Source organism: Microcaecilia unicolor, chromosome 2 (genome assembly GCF_901765095.1).
Source record: "Microcaecilia unicolor chromosome 2, aMicUni1.1, whole genome shotgun sequence".
In the NCBI taxonomy this organism is placed as follows: domain Eukaryota; kingdom Metazoa; phylum Chordata; class Amphibia; order Gymnophiona; family Siphonopidae; genus Microcaecilia; species Microcaecilia unicolor.
The window spans coordinates 267,060,538-267,086,706 of record NC_044032.1 but is presented as its reverse complement, the minus strand read 5'-3'; the positions used below and the strand labels follow the sequence as shown (position 1 = coordinate 267,086,706).

The following is a 26,169-nucleotide window of genomic DNA, read 5'->3' as shown; positions in this document are numbered from 1 at the left end:
GTTTGGAATATGTCCACTTTGAGAATCAGGTGCTCAACATTAAAAGTTTATATTTATTTACTTATTTATGGCATTTTATCCCACATTAAACATGAATTAGGGTGTTTTGTGGCTGTACATGAGAATTGTGATATTATGATCCCTTGTTTCATATTGTTGACGGTCTGCATTTTCCGTATGGGTGGTATATTGGTGTATTAAGTTCTGCCCAGTGTAATATTTATGGTACAGTAAGGTTCTGAGTGTGTTTTTGCACAAAGTTGTGCATAGTGTTTTGCAGTTGAGCGATTGTGGTTAGTATATGCTTTGAGCAACCACTTTATTCTTTGACATATGATACATATCTAATATCTAAATTTAATAAAAGGTATTAATTGTGACTTTTATTTTTATTTTTTTTCTGTGTGTTATCAGACAATTATGGATTTAAGCTCCACCCCTGGCCCTACCCCTAACCCCGCCCCCTTTAGCCTCCCCAAACAGTTGGGCCACCGACCGCCTATGGTCTTGGGCAAGCAGCAAACAGTAGAATAACCCAGGAAACAAGCAGGGTCTAGCTGAAACTGAAAGTAGCAAGGTTAGCACTGCAACAAACTCTCACAGATGAAAAACTCTTCTGAGGACCTCTGTTGCAAAGGCAAACTAGAAAGTTTCCAGGTGGTTAATAAAGGCAAAATACAAGGGAGGTCACCAGGTAAGGGTGCTGCTTAATTCCAAAAATCCCAAGGCAGTCTGGAAGGCTGGAAGATCCGGACCGGAATGATTTCTGGAACATGGGAAACAGCAAGCAGACAGTCCATCGCAGCCACCAGGTCTGACCACCAGGTGGCAAAATGAATGCGAGCATGAAACATGGGCACAATCGTGACAATAGCTTTTTTGAATTAAGAAGCTTCGTTTTAAATGCACAGGGAAAGTGGTTTTCACAGAAGATGTTGTTATTGCATTGACCGAGACACCCACAGTGAATATCGAGGACACCACTTCCAGCACAGGAGCTCGCTTGCTGGCGCACAATAAGCTTAGTGCTTTTCTGTACCTAATTGTATTTATTTATTAGGATTTATTTACCGCCTTTTTGAAGGAATTCACTCAAGGCGGTGTAATCAAAACAGTATTAACGGCAGGTAGGTGGACTCCTGTGCGATGATGTCTGGACGGTGTCATTACTAAGATACTGACTGTGGTCAACTATAATGCACTGAGCACTATTTGCATATTAAAAAATAATAACGTTTTTTGTACATTCACATTACATTTTTAAAAAGAGTGACAAGGGTTTCTATGCCATTGTAGTTGTATACGTTAAGAAACCGAAGAAAGCAGCAACCCAGGTTTTGAGTTAAAATTTAATGCCAAGAAGTGCACAGTGATGCACTTGGGGTGCAGAAATCCAAAGGAAATGTACCAGATAGGAGGAAAGAGATTGATAAGCTCAGGGACCTTGGGGTGATGGTGTCTGAGGATATCAAGGTGGTATCATCTACTATGTTTTTTATTTATTATTATTTTTTTGTTACATTTGTACTCTGCGCTTTCCCACTCATGGCAGGCTCAATGCAGCAGGCAATGGAGGGTTAAGTGACTTGCCCAGAGTCACAAGGAGCTGCCTGTGCTGGGAATTGAACTCAGTTCTTCAGTTCCCCAGGACCAAAGTCCACCACCCTAACCACTAGGCCACTCCTGCACTTTATATTTTCTAAGAGCCCAGTAACATGCAGATGTGGCCACATATGCACATTAATGATCAACATGCGGCTAAATGCGCAGGCACTTTACGCTTAAAGTATGCGGCCCTGAGACCAAAGGGACAAGCGAATGTAACTGCTTTCCTGGAAGTTTCTAATACAGAAGCCTGCAACCGAAGAACTCTCCTTGTGACTTTTGAACTAGGGCAGGGGTGGGCAGAGGGCTGAGTGAATATCCATACTACCCCTGGAGGGCTGCAACATTAATAAGAACATAAGTATTGCCATACTGGGACAAACAGAAGGTCCATCAACATCCTGTTCCCAACAGTGGCCAATCCAGGTTACAAGTACCTGGCAAAATCCCAAAACAGTACAATACATTTTATGCTGCTTATCCTAGAAAGAAGCTGTGCATTTTCCCCAAGTCCATTTTAATAATGGATTATGGACTTTTCTTTTAGGAAGCTATCCAAATTTTTTAAAACCCCGCTTAGCTAACCGCTTTTACTATATTCTCTGGCAACAAATTCCAGAGTTTAATTACACGTTGAGTGAAGAAATATTTTCTCCAATTTGTTTTAAATTTGTAGCTTCATCGCATGCCCCCTAGTCCTAGTATTTTTGGAAACAGTAAACAAGTGATTTACATCTACCCGTTCCACTCCACTCATTATTTTATAGACCTCTATCATATCCTCCCTCAGCGGTCTTTTCTCCAAGCTGAAGAGCCCTAGCCACTTTAGCCTTTCCTCATAGGGAAGTCATCCCATCCCCTTTATCATTTTCTTCGCCCTTCTCTGTACCTTTACTAATTCCACTATATCTTTTTTTGAGATGTGGTGACCAGAATTGCACACTATATTCGAGGTGCGGTCACACCATGGAGCAATACAGAGGCATTATAACGTCCTCATTTTTATTTTCCATTCCTTTCCTAATAATACCTAACATTCTATATGCTTTCTTAGCCGCTGCCGCATCTGAGCAGAGGGTTTCAATGTATCATCAACAATGACAACGCTATCACAGATACTCTACAATCAATACAGATAATCTCAATGTGTGTAAAGCAGAGTTGTTTATCTGTGAGGGAAAAGTCTCAACCGCTACAGCTATATTGTATACACCTGAGTGTTCATTTTATAGCCTGTAGAAAAAGTCATCATAGACTTGAAAAAACCCTCAATTTTTTACTTATATAGAATTTTTGTTTGCTTTATTTTATCAAAAAAGTAAAATCACCACTTATCTTGCCAAATGTTTCTTTTGAAAAGGCGCTAAGTCCGGTTAGATAATGAAAATGCAATGGTTCCTACGGTCCCGTTTCGAGTATCTTCGTCAGGGAACCTTCTTGCACCTGAAAATATTGCGCCAAAATCATTAAATGAAAAGCAGGAAAAATTCAAATTCAAATAGTGTTATAATAGTAATACCTCACAGACAAATCATGTCATCATACCTTTGTTCGAAATCTTTATTCAAAATCTGACTTAGTTTTTCTCTAAGGAAGATCGTGTCTTCTGTGAAGAAATTTATTGGCGTCCTCACCTGGCTTAGTTGGGCAATTAAAAAGAAGTTCTACCCAATCGAGCGTACATAAGTACATAAGTAGTGCCATACTGGGAAAGACCAAAGGTCCATCTAGCCCAGCATCCTGTCACCGACAGTGGCCAATCCAGGTCAAGGGCACCTGGCACGCTCCCCAAACGTAAAAACATTCCAGACAAGTTATACCTAAAAATGAGGAATTTTTCCAGTCCATTTAATAGCGGTCTATGGACTTGTCCTTTAGGAATCTATCTAACCCCTTTTTAAACTCCGTCAAGCTAACCGCCCGTACCACGTTCTCCGGCAATGAATTCCAGAGTCTAATTACACGTTGGGTGAAGAAAAATTTTCTCCGATTCGTTTTAAATTTACCACACTGTAGCTTCAACTCATGCCCTCTAGTCCTAGTATTTTTGGATAGCGTGAACAGTCGCTTCACATCCACCCGATCCATTCCACTCATTATTTTATACACTTCTATCATATCTCCCCTCAGCCGTCTCTTCTCCAAGCTGAAAAGCCCTAGCCTTCTCAGCCTCTCTTCATAGGAAAGTCGTCCCATCCCCACTATCATTTTCGTCGCCCTTCGCTGTACCTTTTCCAATTCTACTATATCTTTTTTGAGATACGGAGACCAGTACTGAACACAATACTCCAGGTGCGGTCGCACCATGGAGCGATACAACGGCATTATAACATCCGCACACCTGGACTCCATACCCTTCTTAATAACACCCAACATTCTATTCGCTTTCCTAGCCGCAGCAGCACACTGAGCAGAAGGTTTCAGCGTATCATCGACGACGACACCCAGATCCCTTTCTTGATCCGTAACTCCTAACGCGGAACCTTGCAAGACGTAGCTATAATTCGGGTTCCTCTTACCCACATGCATCACTTTGCACTTGTCAACATTGAACTTCATCTGCCACTTGCACGCCCATTCTCCCAGTCTCGCAAGGTCCTCCTGTAATCGTTCACATTCCTCCTGCGACTTGACGACCCTGAATAATTTTGTGTCATCGGCGAATTTAATTACCTCACTAGTTATTCCCATCTCTAGGTCATTTATAAATACATTAAAAAGCAACGGGCCCAGCACAGACCCCTGCGGGACCCCACTAACTACCCTCCTCCACTGAGAATACTGGCCACGCAATCCTACTCTCTGCTTCCTATCTTTCAACCAGTTCTTAATCCATAATAATACCCTACCTCCGATTCCATGACTCTGCAATTTCTTCAGGAGTCTTTCGTGCGGCACTTTGTCAAACGCCTTCTGAAAATCCAGATATACAATATCAACCGGCTCCCCATTGTCCACATGTTTGCTTACCCCCTCAAAAAAATGCATTAGATTGGTGAGGCAAGACTTCCCTTCACTAAATCCGTGCTGACTTTGTCTCATCAGTCCATGTTTTTGTATATGCACATCAGAGGCGGAGATCGTAGCAGACAGCTATTACAAGCCGAACAACGATGGATCTATAGATTGAACACTTTGGAACCCCGTGGGTTAAATATGAACATACATTGGGGAGCTTTTTTATAATTCTACAACTTGATTTTATAACTCCAGGAACAACGGTAATCATGGAAATATATATATATTTTGTTACATACAAGCTGTAAAGGATAAAAAGGCGCCCTTTAAATTGACCAATTAAACCTATTCGGGTGAGCTGTGACGCGTCAGTCCGTGATTGGACCGAGCCAGCAGTCTAGCATATGACGTTCTTACGCTCGATTGGGTAGAACTTCTTTTTAATTGCCCAACTAAGCCAGGTGAGGACGCCAATAAATTTCTTCACAGAAGACACGATCTTCCTTAGAGAAAAACTAAGTCAGATTTTGAATAAAGATTTCGAACAAAGGTATGATGACATGATTTGTCTGTGAGGTATTACTATTATAACACTATTTGAATTTGAATTTTTCCTGCTTTTCATTTAATGATTTTGGCGCAATATTTTCAGGTGCAAGAAGGTTCCCTGACGAAGATACTCGAAACGGGACCGTAGGAACCATTGCATTTTCATTATCTAACCGGACTTAGCGCCTTTTCAAAAGAAACATTTGGCAAGATAAGTGGTGATTTTACTTTTTTGATAAAATAAAGCAAACAAAAATTCTATATAAGTAAAAAATTGAGGGTTTTTTCAAGTCTATGATGACTTTTTCTACAGGCTATAAAATGAACACTCAGGTGTATACAATATAGCTGTAGCGGTTGAGACTTTTCCCTCACAGATAAACAACTCTGCTTTACACACATTGAGATCATCAACAATGACACCTAGATCCCTTTCCTGGTCTGTGACTCCTAATGTGAAACCTTGCATCATGTAACAATAGTTTGGGTTCCTCTATCCCACATGCATCACTTTGCACTTAGTCACATTAAATGTCATCTACCATTTGGATGCCTGTATCGAGATCAGAAATAAACAGAGCTCTATAGACCTTCTGTGATAAATAAATAAATAAATAACAATTTAATTTAAAATGATGCAAACATATTGCTAAAGTGGCTACTCTGAAAATATTTCTAAAATACAGTATTTAAAATCACCAAAACTCTGGTTAATGACGTTTTCTGTGTAACTTCCCATGGTCTCAGGGGCCACATAAAATTCAGTGGTGGGCACTGGTTGCCCACTCCTGCTTTAGAACATGAAAAGGTCTGGACACTGAAACTATTTTTTTTTTTTATTTCAATATGCGTTTTTCGGGGTCTTGAATTTCTGTTTTTCCAGATATTTCCTGTGTCTCTCAAGAGAGACGATAGCTTTTCTTGGCACTGAGGTAGCCTGTGATTTCCTCAGAGCTTTACTTTACTTTACCAGGTTCTTTTTTTTTTCTCTGCTTTTCGTGTTTATGTGGGTTAATTATGTAAATGTTAAATATTTTTTCTATGACCCCATTCAGTTCAATCATTTGCTGGACAATACGTTCCCTCTGTGTTGTACTCCCGGTGCAGTGGGATAAATAGGTTTAATATTTTTCACATGATTGTCTCAGTCCTATTTCCTGTATTGAATATTTCTTCAGTAGTTTTAAGAGCTTGCCCTATTTCCATGGAATGCCCACTTGAAAGTGGCTTTTTAGCAGACTATTTTCATTTTGGGTTTATATTTCCATAGCATGTTATTTCCTATGATTAAATTTTGTTGAGAGTCTGTAAATTTCCTAATCAAGAGATGTATTTTGAAAAGTACTGTTAAAAAATCTATAAATAAAAATTGAATTTTTAAAAAAGTATGCACACTGTCATAAAATTATTTCCCTTATGTCTAATCCGGGCTCTCAGTGACTCGGCTTCAGTCCCTGGTTCTGAGTCTGACTTGTGGGCAGGTCTCTTCACCTGGTATTGTAAGGGGGGAATGGGCAGACAGCCGGAATGGGGTAGTGATACAGTACAGGAGTGCATAAGCAGAACCAGGTTGATGGTGCGGGAGGAGGAAAAGCGGCGCAAGAGCAGACTTCCGCCGGTGCACATTTTCAATGCAACACGATGAGAAAAAAAATAGGCGCCAGCACTGGCAGAACTCTGTTTGGGCCGCTCCCCTGGCGCCCCACCTTGCTACGCCACTGCAGGGGGTGGGGAAGAGGCTCTTTCAATCATTCTTGAGTAGAGAGATGTGGTATTATGCTAGTTAATTAGTGAACTGGCAGTGGGTGTGGACTCGATGAACAGATAAAGTTATGCTCACAGCTAGATACACACGCCAGACTGCTTTAATTTCTGATCTGGTGCTCAGGCATCTGTCTCTATTCCTTTACTTTTTGGTTGATCTGATTTACTAAGCATTTTTTTTTTTTTACATCCATACCTACAGAATGGGGAAAAGCCTTAGTAATACCTAAAAGCTTCCTACCCATGAGAGAGCGGAAGATACAGGAGCAGAGCCCTGCGCCGGTCACACCAGTGGTCCTGTGGTTAAATGAGGAAGTGGGACAGGCAGCCTAGTTTCTGAGCTTCTCTCTTCCTCTTTCCCTGTAGTCTTGCTTCCTGCTGCCCTGGCAGAGACAGCAGCACAGAGTGACAGGACTACATGGTAAGTGAGCCTTCCATGTCTTCTTTACTTGTTTCTTTCTCTTAAGATCTTATGGACTTGTTTTCATTTGTGTTCATTTATGATTGTTACTACAGTCTTATAACCCGCAAAAACCCACAAAGTTCGCTGCAGGTAACAGACAAAAACTGAACATCAGGAATTACAATGTTTAATCCAGATTATACAATACTTTAAAAAAAAACCTCAGCTACCACAAATTACTAACATTTCTTTAAAAAGCAATGTCTTAAGGGCTTTCTTAAACTGAAGATAACCACAAATTCTTAAGAGAAAAGAAGGAAGAGAATTACAAAACTGTGCAGCCCGATAGAGAAAGGTGGATTGAAAAATCCTCTTTGCCTTTACACGGCAAAATGAGAGAACCTTTAATAAAAATTGATTTCTAGTAGGTCTAGAAATAAAATCAGGGGTAGATCCAGTGGTGTGCTGCTAAATTTTTAACAACAGGCTCTCTCCCCGGTCCACCACTGCGCCCCCCCCAAAATTGCAGAGCTGGCTATAGCGGGGGGGGGGGGGGGGGGGAGGGGGGAGGGGCAATGCATTACTCTCTCCAGGGAAAAAAATTAAATGATCCCAGGTTCCAATCTAATTCATGTTTAATGTGGGATAAAATGCCATAAATAAGTAAATAAATATAAACTTCTAATGTTGAGCACCTGATTCTCAAAGTTACATATTCCAAACACTATAATGAAAATAAAATGATTTTTTTTTCTACCTTTCTTGTCTGGTGACTGTTTTTCTGATCATGCTGGCCCAGTATCCGATTCTGCTGCTATCTGTCCTCTTAACTCCGTTTCCAGGGCTTCCTTTCCATTTATTTCTTTCCTCCTTTCTTCTTCATTTCTGGTCCTCAGCTTCTGCCTATTTTCTTCATCCATGTGCAGTTTTTCTCCTCTCTTCCTTTTCCCTCATTTCCTTCCTCACTCTTCTCTCCCCTCCATCCATGTCCAGCATTTCTTCTCTCTCCCCTCTTCTCCCCTGCCCTGCATGCACCCATGTCCAGCAGTGACCCTCCTCTCCCCTGCCCTGCATGCACCCATACCCAGCGACCCTCCTCTGCCCTGCCCTGCATGCACCCAGATGTCCAGCAGTGACCCTTCTCTCCCCTGCATGCACCCATGTCCAGCAGTGACCCTCCTTTCACCTGCCCTGCATGCACCCATGTCCAGCAGTGTACCGTCCTCTGCCCTGCATGCACCCATGTCCAGCAGTGACCCTCCTCTGCCCTGCCCTGCATGCACCCATACCCAGCGACCCTCCTCTGCCCTGCCCTGCATGCACCCATGTCCAGCAGTGTGCCCTCCTCTCCCCTGCCCTGCACGCACCCATGTCCAGCGACCCCCTCCATCTACCCATGCCCAGCAGCGACTCTCTTTTCCCCCCTGCCACCCCCTTCCGAGTTGTTTTGTGAATTCTTCTTCTCCTCCCTCCCTCCCGATCTGGTCCCTCACCGCCCGCTTGTTTTTTAAATTCTTCGCTTCCAGCGCCGAGTCGCCGACTGTCCTGAGTCCTCCCTTGCCGATTCGCACTTCAAAATGGCCACTGAGACTTCAGCCGAAGTCTCGCGAGGCCGCCTCTGGAAGTCTCAGCGGCCATTTTTAAAGCGCAAATCGGCAAGGGAGGACTCAGGACAGTCGGCGACTCGGCGCTGGAAGCGAAGAATTTAAAAAACAAGCGGGTGGTGAGGCGGATCCGGAGGGAGGGAGGAGGGAGGGCGGAGAGCCAGAGCTGGCTCGCTATTTTCAACAACCGGCTCGCAAGCCGGAAGAAAATTTAACAACCGGCTCTTGCGAGCCGGTGCGAGCCGGCTCCAGCACACCACTGGGTAGATCCATACAATGCTTGATAGGTCAAAGCTGATACCTTAAATTGAAATCTTGCTTCGAATGGTAGCCAGTGCTAGGAAGGAATAATAAAGGAGTAATGTGGTAATATTTGTCCACTGCAAAAATACTTCTTGCCACTGCATTCTGTATTTGTTGTAATTTAGACCTGTGTTTACAAAGGCGCGCTATAGGGACATTATCATGGGGAAATTTCAGAGCCCTGGAGAGCTAATACATTTTATCCTATATGATCTATCTAGAAAACCTCTGATTCAATACAAAACAGGATCCGAGATATCAAAAAAGTCCAATAAACATGACAGAAGACTATGATCCATCAAACCAAAGGCACTACTTAAATCAAACTGCACTATAAGGGAAGTCTGTCCTAAACGTAACAACTTCTAAACTATAGTGAGTAGTGAAATAGGACAGTTTCCAAACCCTTCCAAAAACCAGATTGCAATTGGTTGCAACATTTGACATTTCTCTAGATAATTAACCAGTTGTTCCGTGAGCCACCCCCTATATCAGTTTAACTAATAGAGGAATTGACGCTACTGGTGTGTAATTAGATGATTCCTGCACATCTCCCTTTGGATTTTTCAAACTAGGACTAAGCACTATCTCAAACTTTGATACTGGAAAATAACCAACCTGAAGTTGTAAATTAAGCCAATCCGTTAGTAAATTCACAAACAGTAAACTAAGTGATCTTAACGAATAAGCAGGACATATCTATCTATATGTTCCATCCTTGCTTACACAGAAAAAAACAGGTGGAAAAACAACTTCAAGGGATCAATCCAAGACAAGGGGTGAGATGCTCCAGAAAAACTTTATTAAGGACCCAACACGGTCCGTGTTTCGGTTTTTAAAAAAACCTTCATCAGGGGTCTATAAAATAACAACAAAACAACAAAACACATATATAATTAAATGAAAAATAGATAAAAACAAATTAGATCGAATGTATTACAACAAATTTTAAGAAACCTCAATGTAACGTTAAAAAATATTAAAAATATTAAAAATATTGATCATTCCTAATGTAAATCAAATTTTCTGACATAGAATCTGATATATTAACAAAATCAATACTATTACTATACCATCAGACGAACAACCAAGAGGGCAAAAGGTAAATAGACTCTATATAATTTAATTAGCATTTATATAATTTAATTAGCATTATAGAAACCTATTTCCAATAAAATCCAATGTATCAATACATAATTATGTATGATATGTAGCATAACAGATTCCTTTAAATGAAAGAACTGGTAATAGATATCATGTATTAAATAGAAATAACATACTGAATGAAAAGCTAATAGCAGAAAGTCAAGAGCAGAAAATTTCTTAATCCATACATATTAAATAGGAGTAAAAATAAAAATAAAAATAAGAATAAAAATAAGATTAGATATAAAATATAGTAAAATTAAACATACAGTATGTTTAATTTTACTATATTTTATATCTAATCTTATTTTTATTCTTATTTTTATTTTTATTTTTACTCCTATTTAATATGTATGGATTAAGAAATTTTCTGCTCTTGACTTTCTGCTATTAGCTTTTCATTCAGTATGTTATTTCTATTTAATACATGATATCTATTACCAGTTCTTTCATTTAAAGGAATCTGTTATGCTACATATCATACATAATTATGTATTGATACATTGGATTTTATTGGAAATAGGTTTCTATAATGCTAATTAAATTATATAAATGCTAATTAAATTATATAGAGTCTATTTACCTTTTGCCCTCTTGGTTGTTCGTCTGATGGTATAGTAATAGTATTGATTTTGTTAATATATCAGATTCTATGTCAGAAAATTTGATTTACATTAGGAATGATCAATATTTTTAATATTTTTAATATTTTTTAACGTTACATTGAGGTTTCTTAAAATTTGTTGTAATACATTCGATCTAATTTGTTTTTATCTATTTTTCATTTAATTATATATGTGTTTTGTTGTTTTGTTGTTATTTTATAGACCCCTGATGAAGGTTTTTTTAAAAACCGAAACACGGACCGTGTTGGGTCCTTAATAAAGTTTTTCTGGAGCATCTCACCCCTTGTCTTGGATTGATCCCTTGAAGTTGTTTTTCCACCTGTTTTTTTCTGTGTTGGATTTTTGTGGAAATTTTTGGACCTCTTTTGTTTCTGCCATCCTTGCTTACACCCTATACTGTCTATTAAAATGTTTTATTGGGTTATTGTGTTGGCATTATAATGTAGCATACTATGCCATACTTATGTTGTAGTTTGAATATTTTTACTGCTGTAATTGTCTATTGATTATATTTGACTTATCCTTGCTGTACACCGCCTTGAGTGAATTCCTTAAAAAAGGTGGTAAATAAATCCTACTAAATAAATAAGTATATATATATATAAGTATATATATATATATATATATATATATATATATATATATATATATATATATATATACACACACACACACACACAATGAACAATGAGAACTAGCGTATTTCTTCAAGAGTCTTAGTTTCATTTGGTGTAATAAACTTAAAATGTCCCAAACTCTATCTGCTGGAATTTCAGAGGGATCAAAAGATATTCATAAATATTCCCCTTACTACTCAATGAATCTCTAATTTTATCTACCTTGGCCTTAAAATAAATATGCCACCATAGATGCAGAAGGGACATCATAATTCTCCAAACTCTGCGTAACAGATGTAAGTAAATGTACCAGGTTGAAAAGCTTGGAAGAATCCAATTGATTTGGTTGAATTCGTTTTGAGAAATAATCTCTTTTTGTTGCAAAATAATCTCTTTTTGTTGCAATCAGAGACTGTTTATATACACCAGTCTTTGATCTCCAAAGTATCTTATTTTCCATCGTAGGATTTTTCTTTCAACGCTTCTTCAACCTCCTACATTCCTTTTTAACAAAAGTAATTCCTTAACCTGCCTGTTTACTAAGCTGCGTGGCAATGCTGACACAGCCCATTCAAAACAACAGTAGCGCATGGCAGCCACTAGCTCGGCTTAATAAACAGGGGGGTTAGTAAACCGTTTATCGGATTTTCTAACAATCAAATCTTCTCTCTCAAAGGGGTCATCTCATCAAGCACATTCTTAGAGGATTGTTCCTTCCCAGTCCTCAATCCATATTTTACCCTTAACATCAACATGCAATACATTGTCCGCTCTTTTCCATAATTCCATTGAATCAATTTTACCTCTAAAACTAACCCTCTGTTTATAATGTGGCATAGACAACGGATTATAATCTTTCCAATTTAAAGTAAGTTCAAAGAGGTAATGATCAGACCAGGGAACCCGGTCACATAAAGTGTTTGAAATAAAGGAATTCTACGAACACAAATAAACCACTAAGTCCAATAAATGAACCTCTTTATGAGAACATTTTGGACCTGCACAAATAAATCCAACAAAATGGTCAAAGCCTGCAAATTCAGAAACAAAAACAGGAAAAAGCCTCTATGTCCATACAACAGTAGTCCAAAAAAGTAAAGGATGACACAAATGACAATCAGCCATGGGGTTGAAGTCAGGAAATCTTTATTAGAAGCACCATCAAATACAGACCCGACAGGCTGTGTTTTAGTGGGCACAGCCACCTGCTTCAGGGGTCACAAATCTTACTCTTGAGTCCTAGAACCCCCAGCACATCTCCTAGAAAAATCCCTAACCCTCTGTCTCTCACGCACAACACAGGCAGACCCTCACCAAGTAGTGACCACACAGAAACAGAAACACACGCAAACAAAAACTGAAGGCGAAACATATATATATATGTCTACTAGGTAATCAAAGAAGGAAAGGCAAACCTCAGACTTCCTTCCTTGCAATAAAGTCTTGTAGCACACAGCCGGTTACCCTTCTCTTCGGTATAACTTGAACTTCTCAGTAACTTTAGAAGGCCACCTTCCACCCCCACACAGCTTAGAGCACAGTCCAATCTACAGGGCACACACCAAACAGTAGCCACAGCCTTACTATGGCTTTTCAAACAAAGTTCATTTCCCCAGTTCCAACAATTCAACTTCACAGTTCAAACATTGCCGCAGGTACAAATAAGTACCTAAGCCGCATTGAGCCTGCCATGAGTGGGAAAGCACGAGGTACAAATTAAAAAAAAAACAGTCTTGCAATAGTTAAGTGTTCTCCACACTGCTTTGTTGACAGCCCCAGCCTAGTTTCCGGCTTGTCCCCTACCTCCCACTTTCCCACAGGGACTGTGTGAAGAGAAAAACAAACAACAATTGAGCACCCTGCAGCTGGCTTCCTTCACTCCTCAGGTGCTGGTGCTACCTCCATCTGTTCCTTCTCTTCAGGGATTGTGATCTTAGGAGTAGCTTGTGACAGTCCCTGATCAGTCCATTCCATGTCTGTCTCTGTATTTCCTGCTTCCTCCTTCATATTAGCCCAAAGAGACCCCTCCCCCTCCCAGCTGCTACCTGTAGCTAAATTGTATTGCTTAGTCAGCCAGGGGGCCTGGTGGGTCTTTAGGGATTTTCCCTGATGGTGCATGGAATCTGTTTGTCTGGGAATCTCTCTTCTTTTCTGGCCAGGCCAGGTTTTCCTTCTCATCTGAAAACCTATGCTGTGGCTGGGAGTGTCTGAAATTTAAACCACTTAGCTCTCACAACCACAGCAAAGGAGACAAAGATCACATGGATGATACCCAAAGTAAGAGTCCTTTATTTACATTCACAGACTCAACACAGGCCTGTGTTTCGGCCAAAGGTCCTGCCTCGGGAGTCTCTTATCGACACACAGCTGGACAATCTCAGAGTTTTCACTCTTTGAAAGGACTCTTACTTTGAGTTTCATCCTTGTGATCTTTGTCTCCTTCGCTGTAGTGGCTATATATCGCCAGTCATTCTATCCTCACTCCACCCTAAAGCCTCTCAGTGTAAAGGGATCTCTTTTTTCTTTTAAGCTGCTTACCAGGGCTTCAGTGAGTCCCTGGGTTGAGCAGGAACTGGCATGGGGTGGAGTTGTGGTACCCGCAATCCGGAAGTGTTCTTTTGCCAGTAAAGGGAAGGCACTCTGGAGTCACGGGACTGCTGTGGCTTGGAGCAATTTGGGCCCAAAGGGGGTAGAGAGTGACAGCTGGTGCCACAGTAGGCCTCAGTGCCAGGCCCAAGGGAGACAGGATGCTCGTACATGTGTGATTAGTGTGCATGCATGGACATGGGAAAGAGGTCCCCTAGAGGGGAGGGGAGGCACTGGAGTGGGCTCAAAGGTCTGGATGTGTGTGGCGCGAAAGCACCAAATAAGGAGCACCCTGATTGGCCAGCTGAGCCCAATGACAAAGGCGGGAGCAGAGAAAGAGCCCCAGATGTCAAGGGCGTGAAAAGGCCCAGAAGAAATGGCTCTGATTGGCGCGAGAGTGGGGAGAAGGGCCTGGAGCGAGTGTCGTGCGGTGTTCGAGTGCACGGAGCTGGAGCCCCAGTTGCAGAGGAAAGGTTATCAGCATAACACTGGCACTTAGCGTGGCTGAATTTTTTTCAAGTCCCCTGAGCTTTTCCAGCTTCAAGGGCAGTTGGGGGCAGTCAGTGGCTGGCTGAAATGCTGCAGGGTAGAGTTATTGTAGGGTTGAGAGGTGAAAGATGGTTGGGAGGCATTGCTTAAGTTTAGGCATGTTAAGTGCAGCTGATGCATGTGGGCTGAGAGCTGGTGTGGTCAGAGCTGGGGAGGACTCTGAAGGCTTAGGAGCTAAAAAAAAAAAACCCAACTGTATGTGGGTGTATTTGGTTGAATGTATGAGTCAGAGCTCTGAAGTATGGCTGTGGTATGAGTGTGATTACTTCTGCAATGTTTGGAACCCTCACGTGCTTGAGTCTGGTTTAGAACATGTGATGTCACCAGAAGATAGCGGTTAGATGGTTGGAAAAAGACTTGGAGAGAGATGGAGGCAAGTGTGAACGTAGCCTGGGTTTTAATATTATTCAGGGCTTTTTTTGAGGGGGTACTTGGGGGTACTGAGTACCGGCACCTTGTCTACTGTCTGCTAAACTTGACCCATGGTTCTTGTATTTTAATGAAAGAGCTCAGGTTCTACATACAAATTCTGCCTTGTCATAGATTCTATGACTGGTTGCAGGGGTCCTGGCTATTGTAGGGTGGGTCCCTCAATGATCATTCCACCCCTGAAGGGTGGCCTGGCATTTGAGTACCAGCACCTTTTTTGCTAGACAAAATGCACTGATAGTATTTAAGGGAAAAAGTGGTCAAATGTCTCTGATTGTAGGATTTTAAGTAGTCTGGAGGTTAAGGGAACAGACTCGATGTAAAAGGGAGAGGAAATTTCTGTTTTCTCTGCGAGTGGGAGCAGTGGCGTAGCCAGACAGCCAATTTTGGCTGGGCCTGAGCCCAAATTGGATTGGCACATCTTTTTCTGCCCCTGCCCTACTCCCACACAGGGGCGTAGCCAGACCTCACGGTGGGAGGGGGCCAGAGTCCAAGGTTGGGGGCACATTTTGAGTGCCGCCCCACCGCCCCCCTCCCACCGCCACGCCTCGCCTTGCCTCCTCGCCCCCCCCCACCGCCTCGCCTCCTCGTCACTCCCCCTCACCTCCTTGCCGCTTCCCCTCACCACCTCGTCACTCCCCCCGCAAAAACAAATACCTTTGCTGGTGGGGGTCCCCAACCCCCACCAGCTTGAAGCCTTCTTCGGCGCCGGTCTCCGGCGCAGCAGCGTTCACTACCCTGCTCTTCTTTCTTCTTGCTCTTCCTGTGCATGCTGACACTCCTTTACATGAAACTGAGCATGCTCAGTTTCACGTAAAGGAGCATCAGTGTACACTTACCGTGAAAGTGAGGCCTAGGCGCTATGCTGTAATGGCGCACCTAACTTAAATACCTCCTTGTTCTGTAATTCAGTGCCTAACGTCGGGCATCAAGTGCACCTGTATGATAATAACACTCCCGCATATCAGAGGCACCAATAATTGGCAGTTACATATATAATAGCTAGGCGCTATTCTATAACATGCGCACCAGTCGCTTAGCGCAGAATTGTAAGGGGTGTATATGTGGGCAGGCCATGGGTGCGTCACCAAATGCCACATGCAACTTCTAGAATGCTCTCATTTATGCACATTGCCTGGCATACTTAGGCGTGCCCACTTATGCCAGTTATTGACCTGTTGTAAGGGGGCACGTCTAAATTCCAGCACACTATCATGGCTTTGTGCTAGTTTTCTATCATGGCTTAGGTGCACCATGAAGCAATGTTCGAACTGGTGCCAAGTCACCAGTGGCGTAGCAAGGGGGGCGGGGGGGGGGGGGGGGCGGTCCGCCCTGGGTGTCAGCTCAAGGGGGGTGCTCCCTGCCAGTTCTCCCCCCCCCCCCGGGTGCAGCACGATGACACCCCCCCCCCCAGCGCATCAACACCCCCAGATCCCTCAGCTCTGTCCAACCAGCTCTCGCACCCTACCTTTAAAGAAATCTCGGAAGCCGAGGCATGCCTGCATGTAAAAGAAGTGTGGATCATCTCATCGGGCCTTCCCTCGCTCTGTCTGTCCCGCCCTCCGCTGACGCAACTTCCTATTTCTGCAAGGGCGGGACAGACAGAGTGAGGGAAGGCCCGATGAGACGATCCACATTTCTTTTAAATGCAGGCATGCCTCGGCTTCCGAGATTTCTTTAAAGGTAGGGTGTGGGAGCTGGTTGGACGGAGTTGAGGAGGGTAGGCACTGTGTCGGGGGGGGGGGGGTTGATGTGCCAAGGGGGGGGGGGATGTCATCGTGCTGCACCCGGGGGGGAGGGTGCAACAGCGAACCGCCCCGGGTGGCAGCCCCCCTTGCTACGACACTGCAAGTCACACAATTACCCCCATATGACTAGATTGCATATATGGTGCCTAAAAAAATTGGCGCTGAAAAAACCCGCACTTAGTGCTATTCTATAAACCTCACCTAAAGTTAGGCGCGGCTTTTAGAATACACAAAGCGCCATTCCTGTGACTAGATGTAGTTGCGGCCATTTATGCCAACTAAAACCGGGTGTTAAAGCACACGATTAATTTAGGTGTGGATTGGGCATATTCTATAACACGGCGCATACATTTTCTGAACATCCATGATCTGCCCATGCCCCTCCCATGGCCACACCCTCTTCTGAGATCTTTATGGACCGATTTACATGCACTGCTTTATAGAATACACTTAACAAGCTTTGCACGTAAATCCTAATTAGCGCCAATTAGTACCAATAATTACTTGTTAGCATCCATTTATTGGCACTGATTGGCTTGTTACCCAATTAAATTCCACACAGAAATCAGCTACACATGCTGATTTGCACACGGAACTCTAGTTGCCATATATAGAATCTGGGGGATAATGTGTAAGATGCAAGGGGGGATGTATACATGGGTGGGGCATGAGCAGAGCACAGACAGGGCATGGGCAAGGATTCCACTTACATGCCCGCAGTTGTGCCATGTCTATGGCTGGTAAAACTGCAGCACTTCAATGCTAGGCATGCCAATACTGCATTACGCTAATATTGTATAATGTACGCTGGGTGCCCGGATGCCATTATAGAAGAGGATCCCATCACACATCCTCAGGGCATCTAAACAGAGGCACCCAGTTATAGAATTTGCTCCATAATGCGCATTATTTCCTCAACTGATGTTTGCAATTACCCCTCATTATTGGAAATCCGTGTCTGTGCAATAGGCCATAGGCGCCCCGTATAAGAGGCTTGGGGAGGATAAGCCTCCCCAGCCAAGCTGTGACCTTTCCTCACCTGCTTCCTCCTCCACATGTAGCCCCGATGCCAAAACAAAAGCCACCGCCGCCCCCTCCCCCCCCCGCTGAGCCCGCCCTCAGCTCCCCAACCTTTCCATTCCTGCCGTAGCCACCCAGCGTTTAAACCTTTTTAAGTCGCAGCAACGGCTCACCTCCGCTCCAGCCTTTCCCTTCTTGCTTCTTGCTCAGTGTCCCGCCCTCGCGGAAACAGGAAATACCTCATCAGAGGAAGGCGGGACACTGAGCGAGAAGCGAGAAGGGAAAGGCTGGAGAAGAGGTGAGCCATCGCTGCAACTTAAAAAGGTTTAAACACCGGGCGGCCAAGGCAGGAACGGAGAGGAGGGCTGTTGGAGAGCTGAGGGCGGGCAGGTGGGGCTGGGGCAAGTCACTGCACAATGGATGGAAGGGGAGGACAATAGGAGGCAAAGGAGAATCAGGCATGGATGGGAGGGGAGGGCAGGGCAGGGAAGAGAGGAGAAATCACTGGACATGGAGGGGAGGATGGGGGCAGAGGAGAAATCACTGGACATGGAGGGGAGGACAGGGGAGAGGAGAATTGCTGGATTTGGATGGCTGGAGGGGGCAGGGGAGAGGAGATTTGCTAGATATGGATGGAGGAGAGGGTAGGGGAGAGGAGATTTGCTAGATATGGATGGAGGAGAGGGCGGGGAGAGAGGAGAGTTGCTGGACATGGATGGAGGGGAAAGGGGAGAGAAGCTGGACATGGGTGGATGGAGGGGAGGGAAGACTGGAAGGAGATGCACATGGATGGAGGGGAGTAAGGAGACATGCTGGATATGGATGGAGGGGAGGGAAGACATAGGAAGTAGATGCACATGGATGGAGGGGAGGGGAGTAAGAAGAAATGCTGGATATGGATGGAGGGGAAATTGCTGAATTTAAGGGCTGGATCGGAACACTTTGAGGGCAGATGCTGAAACTGGAGAAAGGATAGGGACAGGGCTACAGATGGTAGGACGCATAAGGACACAGGAGGATGGTGGACATGGTGAGAGAAAAAATATCAGATGGAAAGAAGACACTGCATAAACAGAAGACACTGGGACCAAAGCGAATAGAAAAACTAAATGATCAGACAAAGGTAGAAAAAAGTATTTTATTCAGAATTTATTAATTGAACTATGTCAGCTTTTGCAAATGTGCATCTGTGATATTTTGCATGTAAGTTTCAATTTTTCTAGTATTGCTGCATGCTGAGCCTGACTTCTTGAGGTAACTTTCCAGTTCAGTATTTTGCCTTCATATCTGTTGTGTCATGTGTTTTTCATATTAGATCAAGGTGCAGTATTCTGCTAGCGTGTAGTATTTGCAGCCCTTTTTTTTTCACTAGGTTGTGTACTGGTGTTTTAGAGCCTGGTGTAATTACAGTGCTGCCTTTCCACATATAAGGATGTAGCTCGTCCTGTCCTTGGAGTTAGTGCTGTTATGGTTTGGTAAGGTTATGAGTGTGTTTTTGCAAGTTTACAAGTTTGTGTATAGTGTTTTGCAGTGGAGAGATTGTGTGTTGGCCTTACTGAGGTGGCACCAAAACATCAGAAAGGGTGTAGAGCCTAAATCATGACACACTACCTCTTAAAGGATCTACATATGGTCGTTAATAAAAGGAACTCATTGTGAACACTATCCACCCTAAAAGGGTGTTTTGTGGCTCTACATGAGAATTGTGATATGATCCCTTGCTTCATATTGTTGATGGTCTGCATTTTCCGTAAGGATGGTATATTGGTGTATTAGGGTCTGCCCAGTGTAATATTTATGGTACAGTAAGGTTCTGAGTGTGTTTTTGCACAAATTTGTGCATAGTGTTTTGCAGTTGAGCGATTGTGGTTAGTATATACTTTGAGCAACCACTTTATTCCTTTGTCATATGATACATATCTAATATCTAAATTTAATAAATGGTATTAATTGTGACTATTTTATTTTTACTTATGTTTTTTCTGTGTGTTAGACAATTATGGATGTAAGCTCCACCCCTGGCCCCACCCCTAACCCTGTCCCCTTTAGCCTCCCCAAACAGTTGGGCCTCCGACCGCCTATGGAATAGGCTACGATGCGGGTAGATTTCCTGAATCTATGCTCCCCTGGCAATATGTGCCTACTATTAACTGCATAGAATAAAGGCACTGGGGGGGGGGGGGGGGGGAGGCATTTTGCAGACATAGTTGGTAGAGTAGCAGGCATGCTGTTCACATGTGTACTGCATTTTGCATACTGCCACAGTAAGTTCAAAAGGCAGTCAAGCCAACTAAAAGAAAGAACTGTAAGGAAACCTAAGGTACTTTACACTAGTGTTTCCCAAGTCCAGTCCTGGAGTACCCTTTGCCAGTCAGGTTTTTAGTATATCCACAATTAATATGCATGAACTTGATTTGCATACACGGCCTCCATTGTATGCAAATCTCTTTCATGCATATTCATTGTGGATATCCTGAAAACCTGACTGGCAAGGGGTACTCCAGGACCGGACTTGGGAAACACTGCTTTACATCATCATTCAGGAAACCACACATGAAGGACATACTTTTCACTATTGTATCTTTCTCTCCCTAATGCCTGCATGTCAAGACTCCCAGTGTCACTACCAACTCAGAGACATGGGGGGCGCCCGGCTCCTGATCCTCGCTGCACTCTTCTTCCACCACCTCCTCTGCTGCTGGGCCGCCACAGTGCGTATCTGTGCCTTCAATATACAGCGCTTCGGGGAGGCAAAAGCTGCCAAGAGCACCATAATGAACACCTTGGTAAAGGTAAGAGGCGAGACTCACTGGGGTGGGGATGCTGAAAGAGAGAGGTCACACTTATGTCTGAGGGCACAGGCGAGAGCCAGAAACCTCAAGGAAAACAGGAAACATTGCATGGGACTTGGATCCATGAAAGGCTGTGTCCGTTTCATCAGCATACGTCATGTCATTGGAGCCTGGGGTCTATGTAAGGGGTGTTATAATGAAGCACCATATGTCTAATGACTTCGTTCATAGTAGGAATGCTATTGTGAGGTGTCACTGTATATAACAACTTTCTAAGAGTGCTGAAGCTCTTCCGTCCCCTGCAATCTATTTTGCACAGATCCTGCTGCAGTATGATATCTGTTTACTTCAGGAGGTCCAGGATGCCAAAGGACAGGCCATCCCCAGACTCGTGAAAGAGCTGAACAGGTAAAAAGAGAGCCAGCAGCTGAAAAAAAAGCATTCAGATGATATATCAAATGTACAAATAAAAATACACACACACATGCACAAACACACACTGTAATAGATAGGAGGTGGTCATCAGCCAGAAAAATAACCTCACTCTTGGTTAATCCAGAGGAATCCATGGGTTTGATAGCAGTAGACATTCTCAAGTTCCTTATTTCTTCATGCTGTCACACTCAGGGAGAGTCAACAACAGGATTCAAACTTTGCAATAACAGTTCTTATCACACAGTTTTAAATTCAGTTTTAATCCAGTCAAGGTCTGTGTTTCTCTAGAGCCCCTTATTGTAAGGCATAAGCAAAAATCCTTGGGCTTAACAGTTCCTTTAAATTATGCATATTGGATTATGCAAATTAGGTCCTTCTTGTAGGTAATTCCAATCTATAGTATTCCACCCAGCCCGGGGCTTTACATCTTGATGGTTCAGTGCAATACAACTGTCACAGCTCTCTAGGTGAGCCCTTGGGCAGCAATTGGGAATATCCAACACAAAGGCTAGGCAGATCCCGTCTGGTGACAGTTGAGTCACCCCACATGGGGACTTGGCGAAAGGACGGCCCTTAAAAGGTCCCTTGGAGGCACTCTGAGAGCATAAGGGCAGACAATGGCCCTGAAAAGAGCCCTTGGGAGGCTGGCCCGGCAGTCAAGGCCAAGAAAAAGCAGGAGCCTGAAGACCTGGAGACACAACAGCACACACAAACTGGAACAGGCTGAATAGGAAACTGAACACGGTTGAACTGAAGACTGGAGGACAACTGGACTGAACACTGGAACACGGCTGAACTGAAGACTGGAACAGGAGACAGGAACTGGAGCCTCCAGAGGAGCAAGACCGGAATGACTGCAATTCATGCTTGGAAAAGCCCAGGTGACCTGTTGCAAAGGGGAAAGGGAATGGGACTTAATATACCGCCTTTCTGTGGTTTTTCCAACTACATTCAAATCGGTTTATATATTATATACAGGTACTTATTTGTACCTGGGACAATGGAGGGTTAAGTGACTTGCCCAGAGTCACAAGGAGCTGCAATTGGAATTGAAGGAGAGGCACCTTGGGATCCCTTATATGGCCCCGTCCTAATGATGTCATCTCTGGGCACCAGAACCCTCCTCCTGCCTCTGGCCCTTTAAATAGCCATCCTCTGCATGCATTGCTTGTGCACTCAAGGAGGATGTGCACCTACATAACCCTCCCCTTTGTATAGGCCTCCTAGGTGACTGTGACCTACTCTCCCTTCCAGTCTTATTCCATTCCAGGATTTCCTTTTCTCCTGATGTTACCTGTTTTCATATTGGAAAGGTTCCTCTAGCCTGGCTCAGAATTCTGTGGGTGGGCATTCTCCTGGTTATGACAACACACACACACACACACACACACACACACAGTCTTGCTCCGATAAGCAGCACTTGCTCTGACAGATCCTTCTGCTCTTTTCCATTTCCCGGAACAGGTTTCATGGGTCTGAGCTGTTCATATACATCAGCAGTGGACCACTGGGCAGGAGCAGCTACCTGGAAAAATATGTCTTTATTTACAGGTAAGAAATGGAGCACGGACAGGTAACACCCACTTCTATTTGCTTGCATTGCTTATTTGTCTACAACATCCCCAATTCTCCCTTCTGTTGGTGATGGTATACCTTAGGAAAGTAATAGGTATGCTAAAGATTGTATGTGATAACTGTGCATGCTGCAAGTTGATCATTACATTTGCTCTACCTAATCTATTTCGCCATTGGTTAAAGTGTTTTAAAGTCTTCAATAAAATTTATAAAACAAGTGCGTTCACCAACAGGACTGCACATATTCTTACATAATCTGTTCACAACTGTTCCCAGGGGTGTAGTTGAGCAGAGCTGGAGCACAGTTGCAAAGTATCCACATATTTTATCAAATTTGCATGTACACATATAGAGGGTACATAAAACTCATTAAACCCTCTTTGGAGCTGGTGTAGATTTGTGCATGAGAATTTAGTTCTGGGAGCCTATGTTATAGAGCCCCAAAGGCTCCCATGTTGCTTTTATTAAATGGCCACTCTTTTGGACACTTCACATGGGTGCCCTGTTATGAAATTACCCCTATTCTGTGAAATCCACAGGAGGAGTGGGAAAAGAATGACCATATTTGTAAACAAAAATGTAACCTTTCCTGTCTAATTCGAGGCTATCTGGCTGCAAGAAAGGGGAGAGGGAACCATTTCTTTTTAGAATTACCTTCCTTGTAAGGACTTAAGTTAAGCTCCCCATGGCTCTCAGTACTAATCATTGATCTGGCTGCACCCCAGTGGTGAAGGACCATCGTTCCTTTTCCCCAGGTATAACACCAGGAAAGAGAGGGGCTGAGTAATGAGGTGGAAGATATGTACAACTAAATGGCCAGTTTGTGAGTGACATTGTGTGGTAATAAGAAGCCCCTCCTGTCACTCTTTCAATCTTCCAGGTCAGACAAAGCCAAAGTGGTGGATTCATACAGGTATGAAGATAATCACCCAGCAAGTGTGGATGTCTTTGCTCGGGAGCCTTACATTGTCCGGTTTCATCTTCCAACCACAGGTGTGTCTGTGCCCTAACCTGCCGGGGAGTGTCAGTGGCGTGCTTACACAGGGGGAATTCTCATACTTAAGGATGGGACTCTCTAGGGATGATTTGGTGGCCCAACTTACAAGTGTTATTTACTACCCTGCAGAAAACATGGAGGAGTGGCCTAATGGTTAGGGTGGTGGATTTTGGTCCTGGGGAACTGAGTTCGATTCCCACTTCAGGCACAGGCAGCTCCTTGTGACTCTGGGCAAGTCACTTAACCCTCCATTGCCCCATGTAAGCCGCATTGAGCCTGCCATGAGTGGGAAAGCGCGGGGTACAAATGTAACAAAAAAAAAAGCTGGTGTCTAGCTTTTTGTAGATCCTGGCCAAGGACTGTCACTCTGATAGCTGGACTGAGTTGAGACAGGGGATATATATGTACAGTATGATTTCTATTCTTAGATGTTCCTAAAATATAAACGTAGGCGTTAATTTTTCCAGCTAATGTAGGGGTTCTTTAAGGGCACAAAAAGAGGCCAATGTTCATCATCATAATTTTCACTGCACAGTTTCTATGCTGGGCATTGTTTTCTGGTGGAATCAAATACATGCATTTGTGTACCTGAACAGTCATCACTGTGGAAAAGGCAGAAAACCAGAGAGGAGAATCCATGGCAAAGCCAATGAAGGGGTGAGAGGCCTAGGGGTGTCTCTTTAGTGTTATAGCCAATACACAGTTATTTTATTTATTAGCATCAGGAGTGTTTATCAGTTAAAATCCAGAAGCCTCACTTATAGCAGTGCAGTCCAATCACAGTGCAGTTTCTATTGAACTGGAAGCCCAAAACAGCAGGAGGAAACCATTGGGCCTGAAAGAGGGTGGAGTCTCTGGAAGGGACTGATGTGCGGAAAGATATTTAGGAGAGTGATGTCATTGAAGCAGAACTGCCAGTGACACATAATTAGGATACAGGACATCCCCTTTGGAGAGGAACTTGTGTATTCTGGAGTGTGGGGAGATAGGAGCAACATGGAAGGAGCAGAAGGCAAATAAGAGGGAGAGGAGAGAAGGAGAAGACCAGGTTTGTCCTAGTCCTTGAGGGCTGCAAACATACCAGGTTTTCAGAATATCTCTAATGAATATAAATATAATACTAAATGAGTTATCCTACAAAAACTGTGCATACAATTTATATGTTACTTCTAATGCCAGTCAAAAACCGGGCCTCTGCTCAAAGATAAGACTTTTTGGGATTACTAATGCATTATCGTCTTCCAAAAGACAAGGCGTATCGCTTTGTCCAACAAGCGTTACTCCTTTATGGACTATCTCAGGACATTTGTTTATGTTTAGGAAGGTTATTTTGTATTGTATCTGAATTTGCATTTTGAGTGAATAGAGTGGTGGCAATAGCTCCATTGAAGTATGAATGGTGGTATGATTGGTGTATAATGGGTATGACGGTATAATTTATATAGGTAGATTTATTTGTGTCTATGTAGTATAAACAGGAAGTATTTCCACATGAAAGTGGTTTTTGCACAAATATTTCAGTAAAGGTAGAGAACATTATAAAAGTTTAGCGAATCTTGGAGTTTTTGACTGGCATTAGAAGTAACATAATAAATATAAATGAGAGAGATTTGCATGTTTGATACCTCTACTGCATGCAAATCTCTCTTATGCATATCAATTAAGGTTCTGATAAACACCTAGGCAGCTGACTAGTACATGCACCAAGTGGTGGGAACTCTAGGTATGTTGTTCTGAATTCACATTTACTTGATATTTTTTAAAGTCACTCACTAAGTATCAGTGGCAAAGACAACAATGTAGCAACCAGCTCCAAACTATTTACAGCCTTTCATATGCTTGACTCCAGCCGTCAATAATGTTCCGTATCTTCTATAGTGGCAGGGTCAAATAAAGTTCTCTTTGTTTCTGTTCCTACTGTGGGGGTGCAGATAGGACTATCAGTGTACATTGACAAGATTATCAGTTCATTTAATAGGTGGTCATGATTTACAGTTGGCTACCAACATTATTGAGCCTCAGGGACACTGAACTCAGATGGTGATTCTTTAACTGGGATCCAATTTACTGTACGGGACCCACAGGGCTCCTGTAGGGGTGATAATTACTGTAAGCCTTAAGATGTTCCTGATCCAGAATTGTGGGCAGAGCACCTTGATGGAATTCATAATCATAGTCCAGTTTTCATCTTCTCACTAGTAATTAGGTGGGATGCAGAGGGGCCTCCACCCTCATACACCCAGCACTTGTCAGGAACGTTCTAGGTTCTGGTTCTTGCAGCTTCAGTCTTACTCTTTATGCCTAATACCTCACTGATCACAGCGACACAGTAGCAAGTTTTATTACTTCTGGGATCTATATTGCTAATGCTTGGCTTGAAGGCTCTCTTCCCTAACTGTAAAGGTCAGAGGCTGGGGAGGTTCTGGAACCTGACACATAGTTTAATCAGAGGTGGATTCTGCT

At 43.2% G+C, this 26,169-nt stretch overlaps 1 protein-coding gene across 8 annotated transcripts in view; it reads left to right on the top strand.

The window, feature by feature from the left end:
* Window positions 1-26,169, top strand: part of DNASE1L1 (deoxyribonuclease 1 like 1) — a 110,722-nt gene that overhangs the window by 50,861 nt on the left and 33,692 nt on the right. For 5 of the 8 annotated variants that reach the window (XM_030194134.1, XM_030194130.1, XM_030194132.1 and 2 more), the window contains 5 exons: window positions 7,079-7,297; window positions 20,518-20,699; window positions 21,019-21,107; window positions 22,599-22,685; window positions 23,590-23,702. In XM_030194134.1, the coding sequence (XP_030049994.1) occupies window positions 20,547-20,699; window positions 21,019-21,107; window positions 22,599-22,685; window positions 23,590-23,702 (442 nt within the window). In that variant the 5' untranslated portion in view covers window positions 7,079-7,297; window positions 20,518-20,546. The remainder of the gene's footprint in view (window positions 1-7,078; window positions 7,298-20,517; window positions 20,700-21,018; window positions 21,108-22,598; window positions 22,686-23,589; window positions 23,703-26,169) is intronic. The other 3 variants (XM_030194136.1, XM_030194137.1, XM_030194138.1) reach the window with 2 other exon arrangements.